The 23,154-nt window shown below is 45.9% G+C and overlaps 1 protein-coding gene across 5 annotated transcripts in view; it reads right to left on the reverse strand.

Moving 5' to 3' along the window:
• The window catches only part of ALG6 (ALG6 alpha-1,3-glucosyltransferase), a 38,115-nt gene extending 18,637 nt beyond the window's left edge, over window positions 1-19,478 (reverse strand). Inside the window, exons 1-5 of one of the 5 annotated variants that reach the window (XM_029046461.2) lie at window positions 19,326-19,478; window positions 12,654-12,774; window positions 12,451-12,546; window positions 7,148-7,232; window positions 1,487-1,576 (exon numbers count right to left, since the gene is read on the reverse strand). In XM_029046461.2, coding sequence (XP_028902294.1) covers window positions 1,487-1,576; window positions 7,148-7,232; window positions 12,451-12,535 — 260 coding nt within the window. In that variant the 5' untranslated portion in view covers window positions 12,536-12,546; window positions 12,654-12,774; window positions 19,326-19,478. Of the gene's footprint in view, window positions 1-1,486; window positions 1,577-5,898; window positions 5,976-6,916; window positions 7,112-7,147; window positions 7,233-12,450; window positions 12,547-12,653; window positions 12,775-14,185; window positions 15,020-17,076; window positions 17,117-19,325 lie in introns of those variants that run through there. The other 4 variants (XM_029046460.2, XM_029046462.2, XM_001514306.6 and 1 more) reach the window with 4 other exon arrangements.
• Between the last annotated feature and the right edge of the window lie 3,676 nt (window positions 19,479-23,154).

Raw genomic sequence — 23,154 nt, forward strand, 5'->3', positions numbered from 1 at the left:
GGAAAGTACAATACAACAGAGTTGTTAGACACATTCCCTGCCAACAACTAGTTTACCTACTCCTTTCTACCGTACTCTCCCAAGCACTTAGTACAGTACCTGACAAACAGTAAGCACTCGGTATATACCACTGATTAAAGACAATTCTCACAGGCTGCCTAAGTCGCTTATTCTTAATGGTCTTCTCCCTATTACTTTCACTGAGTTCACCACGGTTATGACTGTGTCGAAAAAATTATTTGTTTTTACGATAAAATATTTCAATGTATCCCTTTTTACAAGTATAGGAAAATCTCAAAACAGAGGAAGTGTAGGATTTAAGGAGACACTGCTTAACTTTTCCCTCAGAATGCTGCTAGTGCCCTTCAGGTCTGACCAATATAACCCCAACTACACCTCCAAACCAAAACACTCGAGTCTCCCCGAACCTATTTCAGCTTTGACTATAAGTGATGGGGGAATATTCTAATTTTGATTCTGACTTAATAAAGAATGCTACTGGTTTCCACTTGGCCAGATTAATTAGAATGCCACAAGAATATAGGCTATGTCAGGAAACAGCATGGCCTAGTGAAAAGAGTTTGGGCCCAGGAGTTAGAGGATCTGAATTCTAATCCCGGCTCCGCCACTTGTCAGCTGTGTGACTGCGGGCAAGTCACTTAACTTCTCTGGGCCTCAGTTACCTCATCTGTAAAATGGGGATGAAGACTGTGAGCCTCCCGTGAGACAACCTGATTACCCTGTAACTACCCCAGCGCGTGGAACAGTGCTCTGCACATAGTAAGTGCTTAACAAATACCAACATTATTATTTCTCTGTGTCTCAGTGCCCTCATCTGCAAAATGGGAATTCAATATCTGTTCTCCCTCCTACTAACACTGTTAGCCCCCTGTGGGACCCAATTATCTCACAGCTACGCCAGTGCTTAGTAGAGTGCTTGGCACACAGTAAGCCCTTAATACCACAATTATAATTATTATTATATTTTCTTCAGTTACTTTGGGTAATATATTTGGGCCCACATTAGGTGAATCTGTGGTCTAATAATCTTAAGCACTTAGTACAGTTCTCTGCACATAGGAAGTGCTCATTAAATATGATTGAATGAATATCGAGTTAAACTGTCACCTGTTTCATTAAAATAATTATTTTTACATTTATTTATTTATCTGAAAAATATTTCACAGAACCTTACAAAATCAGACAGTATTATTCTTCCAGCCTTATGAAGTGGGTATGCTCTACTAATAAGAATTACTCGTGTCTCTCCTTCTACCTTTCTAAAAAAAGACTGCATGTGGACAAGGGCCACAGTCACAATGCTATCCCTTTCCCTGCCTATAAACTAGTCTATCTGAAGCTTTTCCTTTCCCTTGAGAAGGAGTGTTGGGGAGAAATTCGTTGGATTTTCATTTCCTCAGCCAATGGCAAAAAACGTTTTCAAACTGTAAAAAATATGTAGGGAGGAAAAAGATGAAAAACTTACACGTAAGCACATAATAGACTGTGGTAAGCTGTTAGAGGTGGATAATCCAATCCCCAATACTGCAAATTGTTGTCACTGGTATTAAAGTACCTGAAAAATAATAAGTCGTCTCATTAATGTCATCTTAATCTAAGTAATGAGTCCTCTCTGTAGACTGTAAGCTCGTTGTGTGCAAGGAACGTGTCTAACAACAGTGACTCTACTGTACTCTAAGCACCGCATATAGTAAGCGCTAAATAAATGCCATTGGTTGATCAATCAAAATTCTGAATACAAAGTTCAGCATCGCATCTTACTTCATTTCATTCTTACATTTATTACATTCATCTCACATTTAATTATGTAATTAGATTCAAGTTGATAATTACTTAATGTACAGAAGTCTACCACTATGCCCCTTTTCCCTGTTTGTTCTTGCCTTTAAAAGAAACAGTAGACAGTTATGAAAAAAACCAAAATGTTCACAGAACATATAGCTGGCCCCAAAAGGTCCGATCCACTAGATATCCAACAACGAGATGCAAATGGGAACAAATTAATTTTACAGCCACCCTGGGGGAGACCTGATTTCGGTTTAAGAAATGAATTTGTAGACTGGGATGCTAATTTTTGGAGGGATTTTTAAGGTGGTAAAAGAAGCAGCTATACTGAACAGGGAGAGAAGGGAAGGGCCAAGAAGTAGTTCTTAGTTTTTCTACGATTTATGGTCCTTTAAAACGAGGTCGCTTCGCTGATAAGCAGCTCTGTTATTTACAATTCGGAAGATTCTTCTAATCCAAGTCCTTTCCTTGTGAATGTTGGGGGGGAAGTAATAACAGTTTCTAACAGTGGTCTCGAGTACGTAACTCTTGAGTAATTAACTAGTTCCTCGAGAAGCCGTGACACATGGCTAATTAGCTCAACTCCACACTGGCCACACATGCAGAGATGAGACCTAACAGTGGCCTGAAGAAGTTCCCCACATTGAGACATTGTTAACACCTTGAAGACACCAGCGAAGCAGTGTGGCTTAAGGGGAAGAGCACAGCCTTGGGAGTCAGAGGACCTGGGTTCTAATCCACCTCCGCCACTTGTCTGCTGTGTGACCTTGGGCAATTCACTTTACTTCTCTATGCCTCAGTCCCCTCATCTGTAAAATGGGGATTATGACTGTGAGCCCCACGTGGGACAACCTGATTGCCTCATACTGCTTTCACTGAGCAGTGCTTGGCACATAGTAAGCGCTTAACAAATTCCATAATTATTAATAGTTAAGATTTGTCCAAGGACTTGTTGATAATAATGTTGGTACTGGTTAAGTGCTTACTATGTGCAGAGCACTGTTCTAAGTGCTGGGGTAGATACAGGGTCATCAGGTTGTCCCACGTGAGGCTCACTGTTAATCCCCATTTTACAGATGAGGTAACTGAGGCATAGAGAAGTGAAGTGCCTTGCCCACAGTCACACAGCTGACAAGTGGAAGATCAGAACCCACGACCTTCTGACTCCCAGGCCCGAGCCCTATCCACTATGTCATGCGGCTTTTCTTATTTATTTATCCACTCTCTTCTCTTAGTACATGCTAGCTCATGGTCTTCATTCTTCTCAAGCTAACTTTCTCACTGTGCTCTAATTATAATGATAGTGGTGTTTGTTAAGCACTTACTATGTGCCAAGCACCGTACTAAGAGCTGGGGTAGATACAGGGTAGTCATATGTGACACGGTCCTCATCTCATAAGGGGGTCACACTGTAAGAAGCAGCTTGGCTCGGTGGAAAAAGCATGGGTTTGGGAGTAGGAGGTCATGGGTTCAGATCCCAGCTCTGCCACTTGCCAGCTGTGTGACTGTGGGCAAGTCACTTCACTTCTCTGTGCCTCAGTTACCTCATCTGTAAAATGGGGATTAAAACTGTGAGCCCCATGTGGGACAACCTGATCACCCTGTATCTACCCCAGCGCTTAGAACAGTGCTCTGCACATAGTAAGCGCTTAACAAATACCAACACTATGAAGCAGGAGGCAGAACAGACGAAGATCTTAAGCAGTGAAATGACTCGGCCAAGGTGACACAACAGGCAAATGACAGAGCCGGGATTAGAATCCGGCTCCTGATTTCCAGATCTGCGCTGTTTCCAATAGGTCACATATTCTTGTCTCTCTCAGCTCTAATCCCTTCCTTATGCCCTTCCTCCCATCTAGAACTCCCTTCTCCTTCATATCTCCCCTACCACAGCTCGATACATCTTCAAAGTCCTTCTGAAATCACATCTCCTCCCGGAGGCCTTCACCAATTGACTATTCTTTGCCGCAGGCTCTTTCCTCGCAGACCACTATACTGTTTGGAAAGTACAATTTGGCAGCAAATAGAGGCAATTCCTACCTATCAACAGGGACTTCCCGGTCACACAGCAGATAAGTGGTGCAGGCAGAACTAGAACCCAGGTCCTTCTGACTCCCAGGCCCGGGCTCTATCCATGAGGCCATACTGTCCCCATGTCACACCAAACAACTGCAAGCTTGGAAGTGACCACAACGAAGGACGGTGTGAAAGCAGGTTGCTGGCCTTAATCTTGCCCGTGCTCTCGGGTAGGACGGGATTTTTTTAAAATGACTTTTGTTCTCTACAGGTTTTTGCTTCCTGGAGGGCCATGTTCAGGACAAGCTCATTGTAGGCAGGGAACGTGTCTACCATCTCTGTTGTACTGTACTTTCCCAAGCCCTTAGTACAGTGCTCTGTAATGATGATGAGCAGTGAAAACAAGGAGAGCTTGCTCAGAAGTCAGCTGAGAGAGAAAGAATATTTACTGGGTTATCCTCTAGACGTGGGCAGGGAATGAATAATAATAATAATAATGTTCGTATTTGTTAAGCGCTTACTATGTGCCGAGCACTGTTCTAAGCGCTGGGGTAGACATAGGGGAATCAGGTTGTCCCACGTGGGGCTCACAGTCTTAATCCCCATTTTACAGATGAGGGAACTGAGGCACAGAGAAGTTAAGTGACTTGCCCACAGTCACACAGCCGACAAGTGGCAGAGCTGGGATTCGAACTCATGAGCCCTGACTCCAAAGCCCGTGCTCTTTCCACTGAGCCACGCTGCTTCTCCGAATGTGTCTGTTTGTTGTTATATTGTACTCTTCTAAACGCTTAGTAGAGTGCTCTGCACACATTAAGCACTAAATAAATGAGAATAAACTGGATTTAATTGAACTATCTGTCCAAAGTTAAGGCTAGGTATTAGCCTGATTGCTGAGCCACAGACAGTCTCAAAGCTGCCAAGAAAGAGATTCGAAGTACTTTTATGTTCTGTCTGTAAAAAGCAAACGTATTTTCTTAGAGAAATTTTCACTGGGAAAACTCTATGTTTTGTCCAAGTCTGAATGAGACACACCACAGTTTAGTCCCATCTTAGCATTAGCAGAAACTGTGTAAAAAAAAAACAAAACCATGTGTTCGGAACAGTTCCACCTTCTAGTTCAACCTGAAACTCTAACTTGACGGTTTCCCAAATTCACAGACTGCAGCTCTTCCTCGTGTTCCCGCCTCTCTTTTATCCAACTACTCTTCGGTATTTTCCAGAATCCAGGAAGCCTGGCAAGAGGGCAAGAAAATCTCGAGGCAAATAAATCCGAGCTGGTGTTGTCAATCAAAGCACACACTGGACCAATCTCCTGAGGGAAGTAGCCTGGCCTAGTGGAATGAGATGGGGCCTGGGAGTCAGATGACCTAGGTTCTAATCCCAGCTCTACCACTTGTCTGTGTAACCTTGGGCTAGTCACTTTGCTTTTCTGTACCTCAGGTACCTCATCTGTAAAATGGGAATTAAATCCCCCCCCCCCGCAATTTAGATTGTGAGCTCCATGTGCGACAGGGACACAGGGACAGGGTGTGTCCAACCTGATTATCTGGTCATAAATTCTAATCCCAGCTCTGCCACTTGTCTGCTGTTTGACCTTGAGCAGGTTATTTCACTTCTCTGGGCCTCAGTCACCTCATCTGGAAAATGGGGATTGAGACTGTGAGCCCCACGTGGGACAGGGACTGTAGATCCAACCTGATCTCTTGTATCCATCCCAGCACTTAGTACAGTGCCTGGCACGTAGTTAAGCGCTTAACAAATACCATAATTATTATTACTATTATTATCTTGACTCTACACCAGCTCTTAGGCCAGTGCTTGCCATATAGTAAGTGCTTAACAAGTATCATTCAAAAATAAAAATGAACAAGGTAACAGAAAAATATCTGCATAAACTTCAGCATCTGCTTTTCAACCTTTCCATTTCCATGCTAACTGGGACAAAAGCACTATGAGTTACAGAGTCAGATACTGCATCAGGAAAATGGAGACAAAAATTCATGAATTTTGTTCAATTTGTTATTATGGGTTCCCTAAGCAGAAAAAGCCTATGTGAATTTAGGAATTTATTACATATTCAGAATCCTTAGCTGACTAGTGGTGAAACTCCAGCTACTTGTACAGTGGATGCGTCTCTTTCTCAATTCTACCTGTGAAAGGAATAAAGAAGCAACGATCAGGTGCTGCTAAGATTTTTTTTTATGGTGTTTGTTAAGTGCTTACTTGAGGAGCAGCAGGCTGAGTGGAAAGAGCACAGGCCTGGGAGTCAGAGGACCTGGGTTCTAATCCCAGCTCCGTCATTAGTCTGCTATGGGACCTTGGGCATGTCACTTAACTTCTCTGTGCCTCAGTTCTGTCATATCCAAAATGAGGATTCAGTACCTGTTCTCCCTCTTATATAGACTGTAAACCCAGTGTGGGACCTGATTATCTTGTATCTATCAAAATTCTTCCTACCAATCACATAGTAAGCGCTTAATAAATGCTGTTACGTGCCAGACACTGTACTAAGTGCTGGGGTAGATGCAAGATAACCAGCTTGGACATAGTCCCTGTCCCACATGATGCTCACAGCCTTAAAAATAATAATAATAATGTTGGTATTTGTTAAGCACTTACTATGTGCAGAGCACTGTTCTAAGCACTGGGGTGGATACAGGGTAATCAGGTTGTCCCACATGAGGTTCACAGTCTTCATCCCCATTTTACAGATGAGGTAACTGAGGCACAGAGAAGTGAAGTGACTTGCCCACAGTCACACAGCTGACAAGTGGCAGAGTTGGAATTCGAACCCATGACCTCTGACTCCCAAGCCTGGGCTCTTTCCACTGAGCTACGCTGCTTCTCTACTCTTTAAGCTCTAGACTGTAAGCTTGTTGTGGGCAGGGAATGTGTCTGTTATATTGTTATACTGTACTCTCCCAAGTGCTTAGTACAGTGCTCTGCACCAGTTAACATTCAATAAATACAACTGTTTGATTGACTGGTTAATCCCTCTGCTGTTTTCTCCCAAGCGCTTAGGACAGTGGTCTGGATATCTTAAGCGGTCAATAAATATCGCTGATTGATTCAGTAACTAGAGAGATGATACCATCATTCAGCGGCCTCCATTAAGACATATCGTCAGAAGACCCACGTAGCAGAAAAAACAGAAGAGAGCTAGACTGTTCTTTGGTTTTCGGTATTTGTACTAAGGAAAAAAAAAAGAGGCAACGATATTATTCAAGTCGATGGACACAATATAATGAAGACAGCTTTTGTTACAGATGAACTATTCTTACTTTCATAGTTTTCAAAGCCTTAAAGATTGATCGCTCCTTACCACTGTTTAATGGGTAAATTGAAAGTAATTTCTTGCCAGTGCCTCTGAGCTTCATAATCTCCAAACATAGGGGGTTTTCCAGCTCCTAGACAGTAATGGAGGAAAAAAATCAAGACCACAGTATTTTAGTTGATCACAGTAATCCAGTTTGGTTAGTTTACATAAAGTTTCCATCAAATCGTCACCTAAGAGACAAGTTAGTGTTCACCTTTAAGGTTTCTACCGAACAAACAATTTTGACAATAAACCCTGACTGAACAAGAGCAATGGACGGGACTAAGTGGCCTTTTAGAAAACAAAACTGCACACAGTTTCTTCCCAGGGAGCATTTACTGGTTATCCCTCTGATCAGCTGACTTTACTACGTACCTGTGAGGTGGGACAATTGTGGAATCAAGGAGCTACTGCTTATTTCTGCAATAACGAATAAAGATCTGCGATAAAGCCAGAAGATGCACTGAACATCTGCAAGCCTGAACCAAAATTAAGGGCTTGAACAACAGGTTAACTTAGGTCAAAAGCAGATGATCCTCAGTATCTAAGCCCACTCTGCCACTTATGACTCTGTACTTCTGTCTTTCAGAACGAAAAAGAGTCTGGAGGCTTATTGGCTAGTGATATGACATTGAAGAAACTTCAGGGCAGTGGCTACTCAACTGGGTTCATCTCCACTAGCCCTCTGAGATCTCAGGGCTACTAATATGATTGGTTCTAACCTCAACACCCAGCAGCGACTAGTGACGAAGAGGTTCAGAATAGATGAGACTCGGGGGAGAGGAAAAGTAGTCTTAGGAAAGGGACGGAGGTTGGTGTTGTGCCATAATTGTGACATTAGAGTTCTAATACAAAAAGGAGACAGAAACAGAGAAAAATGAAGGGGAGAGAGGAGACTGGGGGAAGGATATAGGAGTAAGAGTGGCAGGAGAGGAGAGACAGAGAGAGGGAGAGACAGAGAGAAAGAGAGAGAGAATATCCGAGCAAAGGACTCAGTACTTCAAGAACTCTAGGCCCAATACCACACTGAATTCACTCCGAACTAATACTGACAAAAACAGAAAATTTCCACCAAAAAAAGATGCTGGAACAATCTGTTGCCCAACGTGAAATGCTCTAAAGGGACATATATGATGTAGGAAAAGTTACCAAAGGGAGTAAAAACTACAAAAAAGGAAACATGCAAAAAAGGAAATGATGAATTAGGCAGAATGTTAGACAGATGGTCAGCAACAGTGACCTCTCTGCGTGGTTCAGTCACTGACGGACTGTGCCCTGCATTATTTATCTCCAACGTCATCATGCCCTATTGGCACCCATCTTTTGAGGCCATCTTTCCCTCCAGTTTCTTTAGAAATGCCAGGAAATGGGGAGGGCCATGGATTCGCGGACATACGCCCAGGAGGAGAAAAGGGTGTTTTTAGCTCCACGCTTGGAATTCTTGAGCATGAAACTTCAAAGTCCGTGGCCCTCAGGCCCTGCACCATTGGCCTCCTCCTAGCTCCAAGATGGTCTGTCTCCTTCTGCCTTTCTGCAAAAGTTGGCTCATTTTTAATCGCTGGTCCTTCCCGCTCATGAATACGATGAAGCAAGAAAACGATATAAATGAATTGCAAACATCACAGATTCACAGAGCTACCGAGGATCCCCAAAGTTTGGCCAATCACAAGTGCCCGATTATGAAGGGATGTAGGGGGGGCGGTCAGGGAAAGTTGGCCCAGGATGTTCTAGACTCCCGGACGGAGCTTGGGTGGTCATTTCTGACACTCCCAGTGCCGCAGAGGTAGCTCTGGAGACCTTCAACACTGGCCCGGAACTCGCGTCGACGGGTCTGTGGGATGGCCCTTGAAACTCAAAAGGGCAACCATCACCCCCATGAGTGAGTGAGGAGCTATCCATGCTTCCGAGCACGGCCAGCGTGATTATGTGCCAACCAAAATCATGTGCTGGGCGGGCTACCTTCTAGGACCCTGCTCCAGGGACTGTCAAACTCTGGTTTTCCCTCTCTCTCTGACTCCAATTCATCAAAGAGATGGGAATCTATTTTCATCAAAAAGTCTCTTATGAAAGAGACTCCATGATCTCCCCAGTAACCCATTCTGGGGTTTAGCAATTCTAGTCACCAAATTCGTCCTGATATTTAATCTAAATCCCCCTTGCTGTAATTTAAGATCATTTCATCTCGCTCAGACCTCAATGTGGGTGGAGGACTGACAATCACCATCCTTCTTTCATAAACTGCACCTAAAAACAGTTATGTCACCTACCAGCCTTCTTTCCTTCGGCATAAATAATATAAATTCCTTTAACCTTTCTTCTTAGGTCCGATTTCCAACCTCGTAATCATTTTCACTGCCTTTCTCTGGATCTTTTCCAAGCTTTCCCCATTCCCGACAATGACCTCACAGAATCTCTCCTTCCCTTTTAGACTGTGAGCCCCATGTGGGACAGAGATTACATCTAGGCTGATTAACTTGGATTTATCCCAAAGCCACTTACAGTGCCTTGGCACATAATAGGTGCTTAATAAATACCAAATTTGTTAGAGTTCTGACAATTATCTATCCTGTATGCTTCACTGCATTGGATTTACCTGCTCAGAATGAGACTTTGCTGGATTTTTGATCCCCTATGACTCCTCACTTCTCTTTTGACCCACTCACGGACAGTCAATCGCTCCCCATTTTTCTACTTGTTTAGTTTGTTTGGAAAGGACACACAGAGCTGCTTCACTATCATCCAATGTTTATACATCTCTTAGTAACACTATTTTAGAAACTACACTGTCTTCGGGGAGCGAGGTGGGAGAGGAATAGGAGGAAAAAAACAACCTCATATTGTACTACAAGGCGTTCCTGTCGCTCCTGCCACATTCTAGTATACCTAAGGAACAAAATTATATTTTTTGTAATTTTGTCTACATTTCATGTTGACCTTGGACAGAACGGCTAAAGCTTCTACATATCTGCAATATAAATTCACTTCTTTAGTAATCCCCTTCCCACACTAATTTCTATGAAAAATATATTATAATAATAATAATATTGGTATTTGTTAAGCGCTTACTACGTGCAGAGCACTGTTGTAAGCGCTGGGGTAGATACAGGGTAATCAGCTTGTCCCCCGTGAGGCTAACAATGTGAGGCTAACGTGAGGCCCCATTTTACAGATGATGTAATGGAGGCACAGAGAAGTGAAGTGAATTGCCCACAGTCACACAGCTGACAAGTGGCAGAGCTGGGATTCAAACCCATGACCTCTGACTCCCAAGCCCGGGCTCTTTCCACTGAACCACGCTGCTTTTCTTTAACATCAGGATAAAGATATAGGGCTTTGCTTTGCATTTCCTAACTACTGACAGCTCTGGCACCAGGCTTGCATGACACCAAAAGGATCTTGAACATGTTGAAGCCTTATTATCGGGCAGAGTTCCAACGCTGCAGGGCCAAAGACATGGGAAATTCCAGGGGTGGCCGGAGCACTGGCAACCAACACCTTGGGATACCCATCCCTAGTTCCACCTCCACATCCCCTCGGCACACGGAATCCTGATCCCGAAATGCATTTTCAGATTTTCCAGAACCCTGGTGCAACCCTTACAGCGCAAGCCCAGCCAGAAGGAGAAGGTGCAGTTCTCCATTTCCCCTCCATTAATTCTTCTCCCGCGCTGTTCAGACTACCCATGCTTTTTTTTCTTCATGCTATTTGCTACATACTTATTATGTGCTGGGCACTGTACTAACTGCTGGGGCTAATCAAGTTGGACACAGTCCATGCCCCACATGGGGCTCCTAGTCTTCATCCCCATTTTACAGCTGAGGTAACTGAGGCACAGAGAAGGGAAGTGACGAAGCAGCATGGCCTAGTGAATAGAGCTGTGCTTGGGAGTCAGAAGGACTGGGGGGTCTAATCCCAACTCTGCCACTCGTCTGTGTGACCTTGGGCAAGTCACTTCACTTCTTTGGGCCTACGTTCCCTCATCTGTAAAATAAGGATTAAGACTGTGGGCCCCATGTGGGCATGGACTGTGTTCAAACTGATTAGCTTGAATCTACCCCAGTGCTTAGATCAGTGCCTGGCACATAGAGAAGCAGCGTGGCTCAGTGGAAAGAGGCCGGGCTTGTGAATCAGAGGTCGTGGGTTCTCATCCTGCCTCCGCCACCTGTCAGCTGTGTGACTTTGAGCAACTCACTTCACTTCTCTGGGCCTCAGTTATCTCATCTGTAAAATGTGAGCCCCACTTGCGACAACCTGTATCTCCCCCAGCGCTTGGCACATAGTAAGTGTTTAACAAATACCATCATTATTATTATTATAGTGAGCACTTTGAAAATACCCTCTCCCCCTCAAAAAAAAAAAAGGATCACAGCAGACAAGTGGTGGAGTTGGGATTAAAATCCGGGTCCTTTTGACTCGCAAGCTTGTGCTCTATCCCCTAGCCCACACTGCTTTTCAGGCTTCCTCTCACTTTCCAGCCCCACTGGTCACTGCTTTTTTCTTCTTGCTCCTGCTCTTATCCCATCCTCTCCCCACTCACTTTCCCCACTCCCCCTAGCCAGAGTCTTGTCTTCCACCCTCTGCCTACTGCCCACTTCCTCCAGCTCTCCCGCCTAGGCCATCCTGCCTCACCCTCATCTGGGCAGTGCAGGTGGACAGAAGCTTCAATCAGTCCGTGGTATTTACTAAGCGCTTACTGGGTGGTGAGCACTGGTCCAAGTATTTGGGAGGGTACAATACAATAGATTTAGAGGACACGTCCCCTTCTTATTAGGGATATTAGCAGCTGATCAGCCTAATAGGGATCAAATGACATCAAAATCCAAAACTAGGAGAAGCAACGTGGCTTCACGCTTATGGGGCAGGGGAGGAGGGTTGAGAGAAGCAAAGAGGAGACGGGAAGACACAGAAACTCCAAGGTTCCAATTCTAAATAATCCTTCTCCATCAGTCTTGTGCACAGGAAGTAGCTAAAGTTTAGGTTTTGACAGTAATAAGTGGAGAAGAGGCCAGGCCTTGTGGACAGAGCACAAGCTTGGGAGTCAGAAGGTCATGGGTTCTAATCTCGGCACTGCCACTTGTCTGCCGTGTGATGCTGGGCAAGTCACTTCCCTTCTCTGGGACTCAGTCCCCTCATCTGTAAAATGGAGATTAAGATTGTGATCCCCATGTGGGACAGGGATTGTGCCCAACCTGATTAGCTGGTATCTTCCCCGGGGCTTAGTACAGTGCCTGACACAAGTAAGCGCTTAACCATTAAAAAAATAAATATGAAGACCTGATGCGTGTCCTTAAACTTTTAACCTGTGTTACCTGAATAAGAATTCAGAGAGACCGTCCACCGAACAGTTAGTCCAATTAAGACCGCTACTGTCATCAAGTTCCATTTTTCCATCATTCCTCTTCAAGCTAAGCCAAAAAGAAGCAAGAACAGTTACTTTTTCAAGACTTTTTCCCGCTCGGAGCCCCACGTTTCTTCCCCCCACAACCAATGGCACATCTGGTCAGAGACGTACTAGGATGTTATGGCTTCTCCAGGAATAGGAGTTTCAAGCTAATTTCAACAGTGCAGGTTCCTAGGGGAGGAGTCAAAATTCAGGCAGGAGCATCTTCTGTTCCATTTGCATGAGAAGAATCCTGGTAATAGAAAATCAAATGAAAAATTTCAAGATTGATCTGTAACAAAATAAGGATAAATCTCTTATCGTCACCAACCAAACATACGCTGAAGGGAAGCTCCTCTTAGTTCAAGGAAATGGCTTGATCTTACGATTCGGCTTTCATTTTGGCCTACACATCCACCAGATGAACTTTTAATAACCAGAGGATAAGGAGACTCCAAACACATCTGCACATTTGGTTATTCAAAATTCATTTGCACAGGATTTTGAAGCTCCTGAAAACACCTTTCTTAGAAAATAATGGCTATCAAATTTTTCAATAAGCCAAATTATAAAGCTGATTTATTGACCCGGATTCCATTCGTCCTTGTAGAGACGAAGTTGAATGGTCAAATCTAAAGATCTTCTGACAATTAAGTAAAAAAAATTGCTCTTTGCTTCCTAATACACTTCAGACCACATGGATAATTACTGCAAATTTAGCCTAAAGCACATTCATCAAAACAAAGTTAGGCTCTTTTATGCAGGCAAAATTGAAGTTACAGAAGCTAACAAAAGCTTGATTCAGGATTAGAGCATGTGACGTGCTGAAAGAGAAATGGCAGAATTGTCTCTTTGCACTTCGTTTGATAAAATTTCCACCAAAAGTTTAGGTTTCAGATTTTTTTTCCTCTCTTTCAAGATACTTTCTGCTGACAAAGCCAAACTGGAATCTCTGAGCACAAAGCTGGTCGAGAATCAACAATAAAATATTAGGAGAAAACATAAAAAGGCATGATGAATATTAGGCACAGTCATCAAGTATTAATTAAGCATCTGCATGTTTCCTTTCATCACTTCTTTTCCTAATGAAGGATGGGAGGGGAATGAAGTTAAAATTTTCTCTCTTTTCACCGAAACACACGAAATTGAAGGAGTGTGCCACTTTAGTAACAAAATTATCTTTTACTGAAATTTAATTTTAGTTCCCATTCTTATCACCCCATGTCATGGTGACCTCAGTTCTAATCCCGGTTTAGCCACTCGTCTCTTGACTGACCTCGGACAAGTTATTTATTTGTTCTGTGCCTCAGTTTCCTCATCAGTAAAAATGTTCTCCCAACTCCTCTGACGATGCGCCTTACGTGACAAGGATTGGGTCTGATCTGATTGCAAAGCCAGCGTTTTGTACAGTGTTTGGCATATAGCGAGTGCTTAACAAACACCAAAATTATTACTTAAGTGCCTTAGATGCTATTTTATTTATTTACTTTGACACAGTGTACTCTCCCAAGTACTTAGTTCAGTGCTCTGCACACAGTAAGCACCCAATAAACACCACTGATTTATTAATTTAGCAAAGTTGAGCGGGAGCAGGGGAAACGACCAAGAAAAGACACTATCACTGCTGCTCCTACAAGGAAATCTCATCTCTCCAAACTTCTTACCAGTAAATCTCGTGTCGGGAGCAGGAAGGGGAGACAGAAGAACAGCAGTTGGAAGGGAAATTGTTCAACGTGCACTTGCATATTCAAAACAGAACTCCTTTTTCCTCCCAAATCATCTCCTCCCCGTGCCTTTCTCGTCACTGTTGACCCTCCCCATCTCTCAAGCTCATCACCTTAACATTATTCTTGACTCCTCTCTCTTTCTCCGCTCATATTTAGTCAGGCACCAAATCCGGCCAGTTCTTTCTTCACATCTCCAGAACCCGCCCCTTCCCTCCAACCCAGCTGTTGCCACAGAGGTCCAAGCGACTGTCAGGTCGCGATTCTAGTACTGCCTCACCATCCTCTCGGACCTCCTTTCCTGCAGCCTCTCCAGGCTAGGCATCTCACTGCAGCCCAGGTCATTTTTCTGAAACATCTCGTGCACGTCTAGTTGCTCAGTGCTCTGTGCATCAGGCAGCATTCCTGACCATTTGCTTAAAGTTAATCAATTCTCTTTCTCCCCCTTCTTTACTCTCACTCCTCTCCTACGCGTTGCTCCTCTAAAGCCAGACTTTCTCACTGGGCCTCGCTTTTGTTTCTCTAGCTACGGACCTTCCCTGCTGATACTCCCTGGCCCTTCACATCCAGCAAACCAACACCCTCCCTCAAAGCACTCCTGATGTTGCACCTCCTCCAGGAAGCCCTCACTGATTAATCTCACCTCCCCACCCTATTCCTCCCTATTGCCACTCCAACATCACCTATTCACTTAATTCCCTCTCATGTTGCTTCCCCAAACTGTAGTTTATTTTATATCTGCCTCCCCGATTAGACCGTGAGCTCTCTGGGGACAGGCAACTGTGTCTACTAACCCTATTCTCCCAAGTGTTTTGCACAGCAGGGTGGCTTGGTGGATAGAGCAGGGGCCTGGGAATCAGAAGGATCTGGGTTCTAAACCTGACTTCGCTGTATATCTGCTGTGTAACCTTGGTCACTTCTCTGGGCCTCAGTTCCCTCATCTGGAAAATGGGGATTAAGTGTGTGAGCCTCATGTGAGACAGGGACTGTGTCCAACCTGATTATCTTGTCTATTCCAGCGCTTAGAACAATGCTTGGCATAGAGGAAGCGCTTAGCAAGTACCATAATTATTATTATTATAGTGCTCCATAGAGTGTGAGCATTCTATACTATTGGGAGAATGCTCAAATTGGAGCTGAATGTTTCCTTAGTGGCTCCGAGTTCCGAGCAGGCAAGTTGCCGCTGGCCAGATAGCTGACCCAACCCACAGGGATTTTCCGGGCGCCTATGTGGGCCAGTTGCTGATTCCTGAAAGTTTATATCTCTGCTGGGAATCAGCAAAAAGTGGCCTCACAGCCCAGGACATATTTCAGCAGAAACACAGGGAGTAACAGATGCAAGTCTCTACTCACCTGAGTTATCATCACTCATTCAATCGTATTTCTTGAGTGCTTACTGTGTGCAGAGCACTGTACTAAGCACTTGGAAAGTATAATACACATCAACAACGGCATTTGAGCGCTTACTATGCAATAATAATAATTATGGTATGTGTTACTATGTGCCACACTGTACTAGATTTGAGCCAATCGGGTTGGACACAGTCCCTGACCCACGTGGGGCTCACAGTCTGAATCCCCATTTTACAGATGATGTAACTGAGGCCCAGGGAAGTGAAGCGACTCACCCACGGTCACACAGCAGACGAGGGGGCGAAGCCGGTATAAGAACCCATGACCTTCTGACTCCCGGGCCCGTCATGCAGAGCACTGTACGAGGGCGTCTGGGAGAGTGCGCTACGAGCATTCCATCCCCTGCCCACAAGCTGATGATCTAGGCGGAGAGACAGATATTAATATAACTAATTCACACTATATAATTTATAGATATGTACATAAATCCTGTGCTGCTAAGGGTGGGGTGAATATCAAATGTCCAAAGGTCACAGATGCAAGTGCTTAGACAACACGGAAGGAAAAGGGAGCTGGGGAAAAAGCGGGCTTTAATTAAGGAAGGTCTTTTAGAGAGGTGTCCTTAACAGGCCTTTGAAGGCTCCCTGTGACGCTCCTTGTGAGAGAGAGTTTACGTGCAGGTGGAGCACAGGACGAGGGCTGCGAGAAGCAAAGAAGAGAAAGGAAGATTAAAGAAACGCAAGGGTTCTATTTCTAAGTAATCCTCCATTTAAAAAGTAACTAAACTTCTCACTCTAGGCTTCAAGGCTGTCCATCACCTTGCCCCTTCCTACCTCTCCTCCCTTCTCTCTTTCCTCTGCCCACCCCGCACGCTCCGCTCCTCCGCCGCCCACCTCCTCGCCGTCCCCGGTTCTCGCCCATCCCGCCGTCGACCCCCGGGCCAAGTCCTCCCGCGGTCCCGGAACGCCCTCCCTCCTCACCTCCGCCAAACTCATTCTCTTCCCCTCTTCGAAACCCTACTTAAAGCTCACCTCCTCCAAGAGGCCTTCCCAGACTGAGCTTCCCCTTTTCCCTCTGCCCCCTCTACCCCTCCCTTCACCTCTCCGCAGCTAAACCCTCTTCTCCCCCCCTCCCTCTGCTCCTCCCCCTCTCCCGTCCCACCCCCTCAGCACCGTATTCGTCCGCTCAACTGTATATATCTTCATTACCCTATTTTGTTTAATGAGATGTACAGCACCCTGATTCTATTTATTTGCTATTGTTTTAATGAGATGTTCTACCCCTTGACTCTATTTATTGCCATTGTTCTTGTCTGTCTCCCCCGATTAGACCGTAAGCCCGTCAAAGGGCAGGGACTGTGTCTATCTGTTACCGATTTGTCCGTCCAAGCACTTAGTACAGTGCTCTGCACATAGTAAGCGCTCAATAAATACTATTGAATGAATGAATGAATAAATGAATATTTACTGAACACTTACTGTGTGCAGAGCATTACCGTGGCCTCGTGGAGCACAGACCTGGGTTCAAATTCTGGTTCTGCCACTTGCCTGCTGTGTGAGGCAAGTCACTTCTCTTTGCCTCAGTTACCTCACCTGCAAAATGAGGATTACGACTGTGAGCTCTATGTGGGACGGGGACCGTGTCCAACTTGATTAACCTGTATCAACCCCAATGCTTAATTCAGTGCCTGGCACACAGTAAGCGCTTAACAAATACCACTATTATTCTTACTAAGCACTTGGGAGAGTACTGAGATAACAATAAGGACACATTCCCTGCCCACAATAAGCTTACAGTCTGGGGGGGGGGGAGACAGGCATTAATATAAATACCTAAATGAGAAGCAGCGTGGCTCAGTGGAAAGAGCCCGGGCTTGGGAGTCAGAGGTCATTGGTTCGAATCCCGGCTTTGCCACTTGTCAGCTGTGCGACTGTGGGCAAGTCACTTCACTTTCCTGGGCCTCAGTTACCTCATCTGTAAAATGGGAATTAAGATGGTGAGCCCCACGTGGGACAACCTGATTACCCTGTATCTCCCCCAGTGCTTAGAATAGTGCTTTGCACATAGTAAGCGCTTAACAAATACCACTTTTTTTTACTTAATAGGGGAAGACAGCAAAGCAAAACAGAACATCATCATCAAGATAAACAGAATCAAGGAGATATACACCTCTTTAACAAAATAAATAGGCTAATAAATAATATATACAAATGAGCACGGTGCTGAGGCTCTGAGCACGCTGTGGGCATGGACTGTCACTCTTTAGTGTGGCACTGGACATTCCCAAGCGCTTAGGGTGGCTCAGTGGAAAGAGCCCGGGCTTGGGAGTTACAGGTCATGGGTTCGAATCCCGGCTCTGCCACTTGTCAGCTGTGTGACTTTGGGCAAGCCACTTCACTGGGCCTCAGTGACCTCATCTGCAAAATGGGGATTAAAATTGTGAGCCCCACGTGGGACTACCCCTACCTTGTATCCCCCAGCGCTTAGAACAGTGCTTTGCACATAGTAAGCACTTAACAAATACCACTTTTTTTTTTTACTTAATAGGGGAAGACAGCAAAGCAAAACAGAACATCATCAAGATAAATAGAATCAAGGAGATGTACACCATATCAACAAAATAAATAGGGTAATAAACAATATATACAAATGAGCACAATGCTGAGGCTCTGACCACGTTGTGGGCAAGGACTGTCACTCCTTCGTGTGGCACTGGACATTCCCAAGCCCTTAGCGTAGCTCAGTGGAAAGAGTCCGGGCTTGGGAGTCAGAAGTCATGGATTCGAATCCCGACTCTGCCACTTGCCAGCTGGGTGACTTTGGGCAAGCCACTTCACTTCTCTGGGCCTCAGTGACCTCATCTGCAAAATGGGGATTCAGACTGTGAGCCTCACATGGGACAACCTGATGACCCTGTATCTCCCCCAGCACTTAGAACAGTGCTCTGCACATAGTAAGCGCTTCACAAATACCAACAATATTATTATTATGTATTCAATATTCAATAGTATTTATTGAGCGCTTACTATGTGCAGAGCACTGTACTAAGCGCTTGGAATGGACAAATCGGTAACAGATAGAGACAGTCCCTGCCTTTGACGGGCTTACGGTCTAATCGGGGGAGACAGACAAGAATAGCAATAAATAGAAGCAGCATGGCTCAGTGGAAAGAGCATGGGCTTTGGAGTCAGAGGTCATGAGTTCGAATCCCAGCTCTGCCACTTGTCAGCTGTGTGACTGTGGGCAAGTCACTTCACTGGGCCTCAGTTCCCTCATCTGTAAAATGGGGATGAAGTCTGTGAGCCCCACGTGGGACGACCTGATTCCCCTGTGTCTACCCCAGCGCTTAGAACAGTGCTCGGCACATAGTAAGCGCTTAACACATACCAACATTATTATTCTTATTATTAGAATCAAGGGGATGATCATCTCACTAAAACAAAAGCAAATAAATAGAAACAAGGCGATGTACACCTCATTACCAAAATAAATAGGGTAATAAACAAGATATACAAATGAGCACAATGCTGAGGCTCTGCGCACGTTGCGGGCAAGGACTGTCACTCTTTAGCGCGGCGCTGGACATTCCCAAGCGCTTAGCACAGTGCTCTGCACACCTGAGGTGCTCAATAAATACGAATGACTGATGCAGAAGGAGTGGGAGAAGAGGAAAAGGGGGCTGAGGCAGGGAAGGCCTCCCTCCCCCATGTAGCAGCCCCCAGCTCACCCCGCCATCAGCAGTGGGCATCAGGCCGACAACGGTTTTCCGGGTCGCGCCGACGAGCTCGCTCCCGCGTCCGCCCGTCGGTGGCGCGCGCGTAAGCCACGTCCCTTGCCCCCCTCCGCCCGTCGGCGGCGCGCACGTAAGCCACGTCCCTTTTCCTCTCGTTCCCGCCCGTCGGTGGCGCGCGCGTAAGCCACGTCCCGTCCCCCTCTCGATCCCGCCCCGTCGGTCGCGCGCACGTAAGCCACGCCCCTTCCCCCTCTCTCGTTCCCGTCGGTCGCGCGCACGTAAGCCACGCCGCTTGCCTAGAACGAGGCTCCCTGAGAATGGGCGGGAAAGGAGAGGCTGAGGGGAAGCCCTGGCTTTCTTTCCTTCTTTCTTTCTTTCTTTCTTTCTGTCTTTCTTCCTTCCTTCCTTCCTTTCCTTCCCTTCCCTTTCTTTCTGTCTTTCTTCCTTCCTTTCCTTCCTTTCCTCCCTTCCCTTCCCTTTCTTTCTTTCTTTCTTTCTTTCTGTCTGTCTTTCTGTCTTTCTGTCTTTCTGTCTTTCTGTCTTTCTGTCTTTCTTCCTTCCTTTCCTTCCTTTCCTTCCTTTCCTTCCTTTCCTTCCTTTCCTTCCTTCCTTTCCTTCCTTCCCTTCCCTTCCCTTCCCTTCCCTTCCCTTCCCTTCCCTTCCCTTCCCTTCCCTTGTCTTTCTGTCTTTCTGTCTTTCTGTCTTTCTGTCTTTCTTCCTTCCTTCCTTCCTTTCCTCCCTTCCCTTCCCTTTCTTTCTTTCTTTCTTTCTTTCTTTCTTTCTTTCTTTCTTCCCTTTCTTCCCTTTCTTCCCTTTCTTCCCTTTCTTCCCTTTCTTCCCTTTCTTCCCTTTCTTTCCTTTCTTTCCTTTCTTTCCTTTCTTTCCTTTCTTTCCTTTCTTCTTTCCTTTCTTCCTTTCTTCTTTCCTCCTTCCCTCCTTCCCTTCCTTTCCTTTCCTTCCTTCCCTTCCTTCCTTCCTTCCTTCCTTCCTTCCCTCCTTCCCTCCCTCCTTCCCTCCCTCCCTCCTTCCCTCCCTCCCTCCTTCCCTCCCTCCTTCCCTCCCTCCCTCCTTCCCTCCCTCCCTCCTTCCCTCCCTCCCTCCTTCCCTCCCTCCTTCCCTCCCCTCCTTCCCTCCCTCCTTCCCTCCTTCCCTCCTTCCCTCCTTCCTTCCTTCCTTCCTTCCTTCCTTCCTTCCTTCCTTCCTTCCTTCCTTCCTTCCTTCCTCCCTTCCTCCCTTTCTCTCTTTCATTTATTGAGCACCTCCTGTGTGTAGAGCACTGTACTAAGCGCCTGGAATGTACAATTGGGCAACAGATAGAGACCATCCCTGCCCTACAGCAGGCTCACTGTCAGCTGAGGGGCAGCTTTGAGGGAAGGAATAATAATAATAATAATGATGGTATTTGTTAAGCGCTTCCTGTGTGCAGAACACTGTTCTAAGCGCCGGGGAGATCCAGGGTAATCAGGTTGTCCCACGTGAGGCTCACAGTTAATCCCCATTTTACAGATGAGGTAACTGAGGCCCAGAGAAGTGAAGTGACTTGCTCAAGATCACACAGCTGACACGTGGCAGAGCCGGGGGTCAAACTGAGGACCTCTTCCCAGCCCGGGCTCTTTCCACTGAGCCACACTGCTTCTCTATTCATTTATTCATTCAATCGTATTTATTGAGCACCTCCTGTGTGCAGAGCACTGTACTAAGCGCTTGGAATGTACAATTGGGCAACAGATAGAGACAATCCCTGCCCAACAACGGGCTCACTGTCAGCTGAGGGGCGGCCTTGAGGGAAGGAATAATAAAAATAATAATAATGGTATTTGTTAAGCACCTACTATGTGCAAAACACTGCTCTAAGCGCTGGGGGGATACAAGGTGATCAGGTTGTCCCATGTGGGGCTCACAGTTTTAATCCCCATTTTACAGATGAGGGAATTGAGGGACAGAGAAGTGACTTGCCCAAAGTCACACAGCTGACAGGTGGCAGAGGCAGGATTTGAACCCATGACCTCTGACTCCCAAGCCCGGGCTCTTTCCACTGAGCCACGCTGCTTCTCGAAGGAAGGAAAGGGGCCCAGGCCTAAGTGGTGGCTGATATGGTCGCCTTTGGACACCACTCTGGACCTCGAATGATTTGGGGAAGAGCCACCACTTGGTAGGTCACTTTGGCAATGAGCCTCTTCTTCAGAAATAATCATAATTATGCCATTTGTCAATAATAATAATGGTACTTCTAATAATAATAATAATAATGTTGGTATTTGTAAGCGCTTACTATGTGCAGAGCACTGTTCTAAGTGCTGGGGTAGATACAGGGTAATCAGGTTGGCCCACGGGAGGCTCACAGTTAATCCCCATTTTACAGATGACGTAACTGAGGCACACAGAAGTGAAGTGACTTGCCCACAGTCACACAGCTGATAAGTGGCAGAGCCGGGATTCGAACCCACGACCTCTGACTCCCAAGCCCGGGCTCTTTCCACCGAGCCACACTGCTTATTATGTGTCAAGCACTGTTCCAAGCACTGGGGTAGATAGAAGGTAATCAGGTTGTCCCACGTGGGGTTCCAGTCTCAATCCCCACTTTACAGATGAGGTAACTGAGGCACAGAGCAGTGAAGTGGCTCACCCAAGGCCACACAGCAGACAAGTGGCCAAGTTGGGATTAGAACCCATGCCCTCCAAATCCCAAACCCGTGCTCTTTCCACGAAGCCACGCTGCTTCTGGTTGCTCCTTCATAGATAATAATAATTTTGGTATTTGTCAAGCGGTTACTACGTGCCTGTCACTGTACTATGCGCTGGAGTGGATACAAGTCAATCAGGTTGGACGCTGGCCCTGTCCCCCATGGGACTCCCGGTCGTAATCCCCATTTTACAGATGAGGTAACTGAGGCACAGAGAAGTTAAGTGACTTGCCCGAAGTCACACAGCTGACAAGTGGCAGAGCGGGTTTAGAACCTGGGACCTCTGACTCCCAAGCCCGGGCTCTTTCCACTAATAATAATAATGTTGGTATTTGTTAAGCGCTTACTATGTGCAGAGCACTGTTCTAAGCGCTGGGGTAGACACAGGGGAATCAGGTTGTCCCACATGGGGCTCACAGTCTTCATCCCCATTTTACAGATGAGGGAACTGAGGCCCAGAGAAGTGAAGTGACTTGCCCGAAATCACACAGCTGACAAGCGGCGGAGCGGGATTAGAACCCGTGACCTCTGACTCCCAAGCCCGGGCTCTTTCCACTGAGCCGTGCTGCTTCTCTACTTCTCAGTGCCTCGGTTACCTCATCTGTAAAATGGGGATTAAATCCCATGTGGGACATGGACAGTGTCCAACCTATCTTGTATCTACCCGAGAGCAGAGTACAGTGCCTGGCACATAGTAAACACTTAACAAATCCTATTAAAAAAGCTAGACACTGAGGTGCATAGTAGGATTCCACGTGCTCTGCCAGACCCACAGCCCAACCTAATGCTTATTTAATTTATTATTATTGCATGCATTATTTTTCAGACATCTTCCTGAGGCCCCCCCCCCCCAAAACTATAGCTTTTCTCTGGGAAGATTCCTGAGTCTCCCAAAAGACGGAGCTGATGTTTTCTCTTTCCAGGAGCCCGTGAAAACAGGTGTCCCTTCTGAGCTGTGGAATTCAGAGGCAGGAGTCAAGAAAGAGGGAGGTCGGGTGCTTAAAACAAAAATGTCAGATAGCTTCATCAGCAGCATCGTCATCAATGGTATTTATTAAGCGTTCGCTATGTGCGGAGCACTGTACTAAGCTCTTGGGAGAGGGAGAAGCAGCGTGGCTCAGTGGAAAGAGCCCGGGCTT

Source organism: Ornithorhynchus anatinus, chromosome 18, assembly GCF_004115215.2.
Source record: "Ornithorhynchus anatinus isolate Pmale09 chromosome 18, mOrnAna1.pri.v4, whole genome shotgun sequence".
Lineage (NCBI taxonomy): Eukaryota > Metazoa > Chordata > Mammalia > Monotremata > Ornithorhynchidae > Ornithorhynchus > Ornithorhynchus anatinus.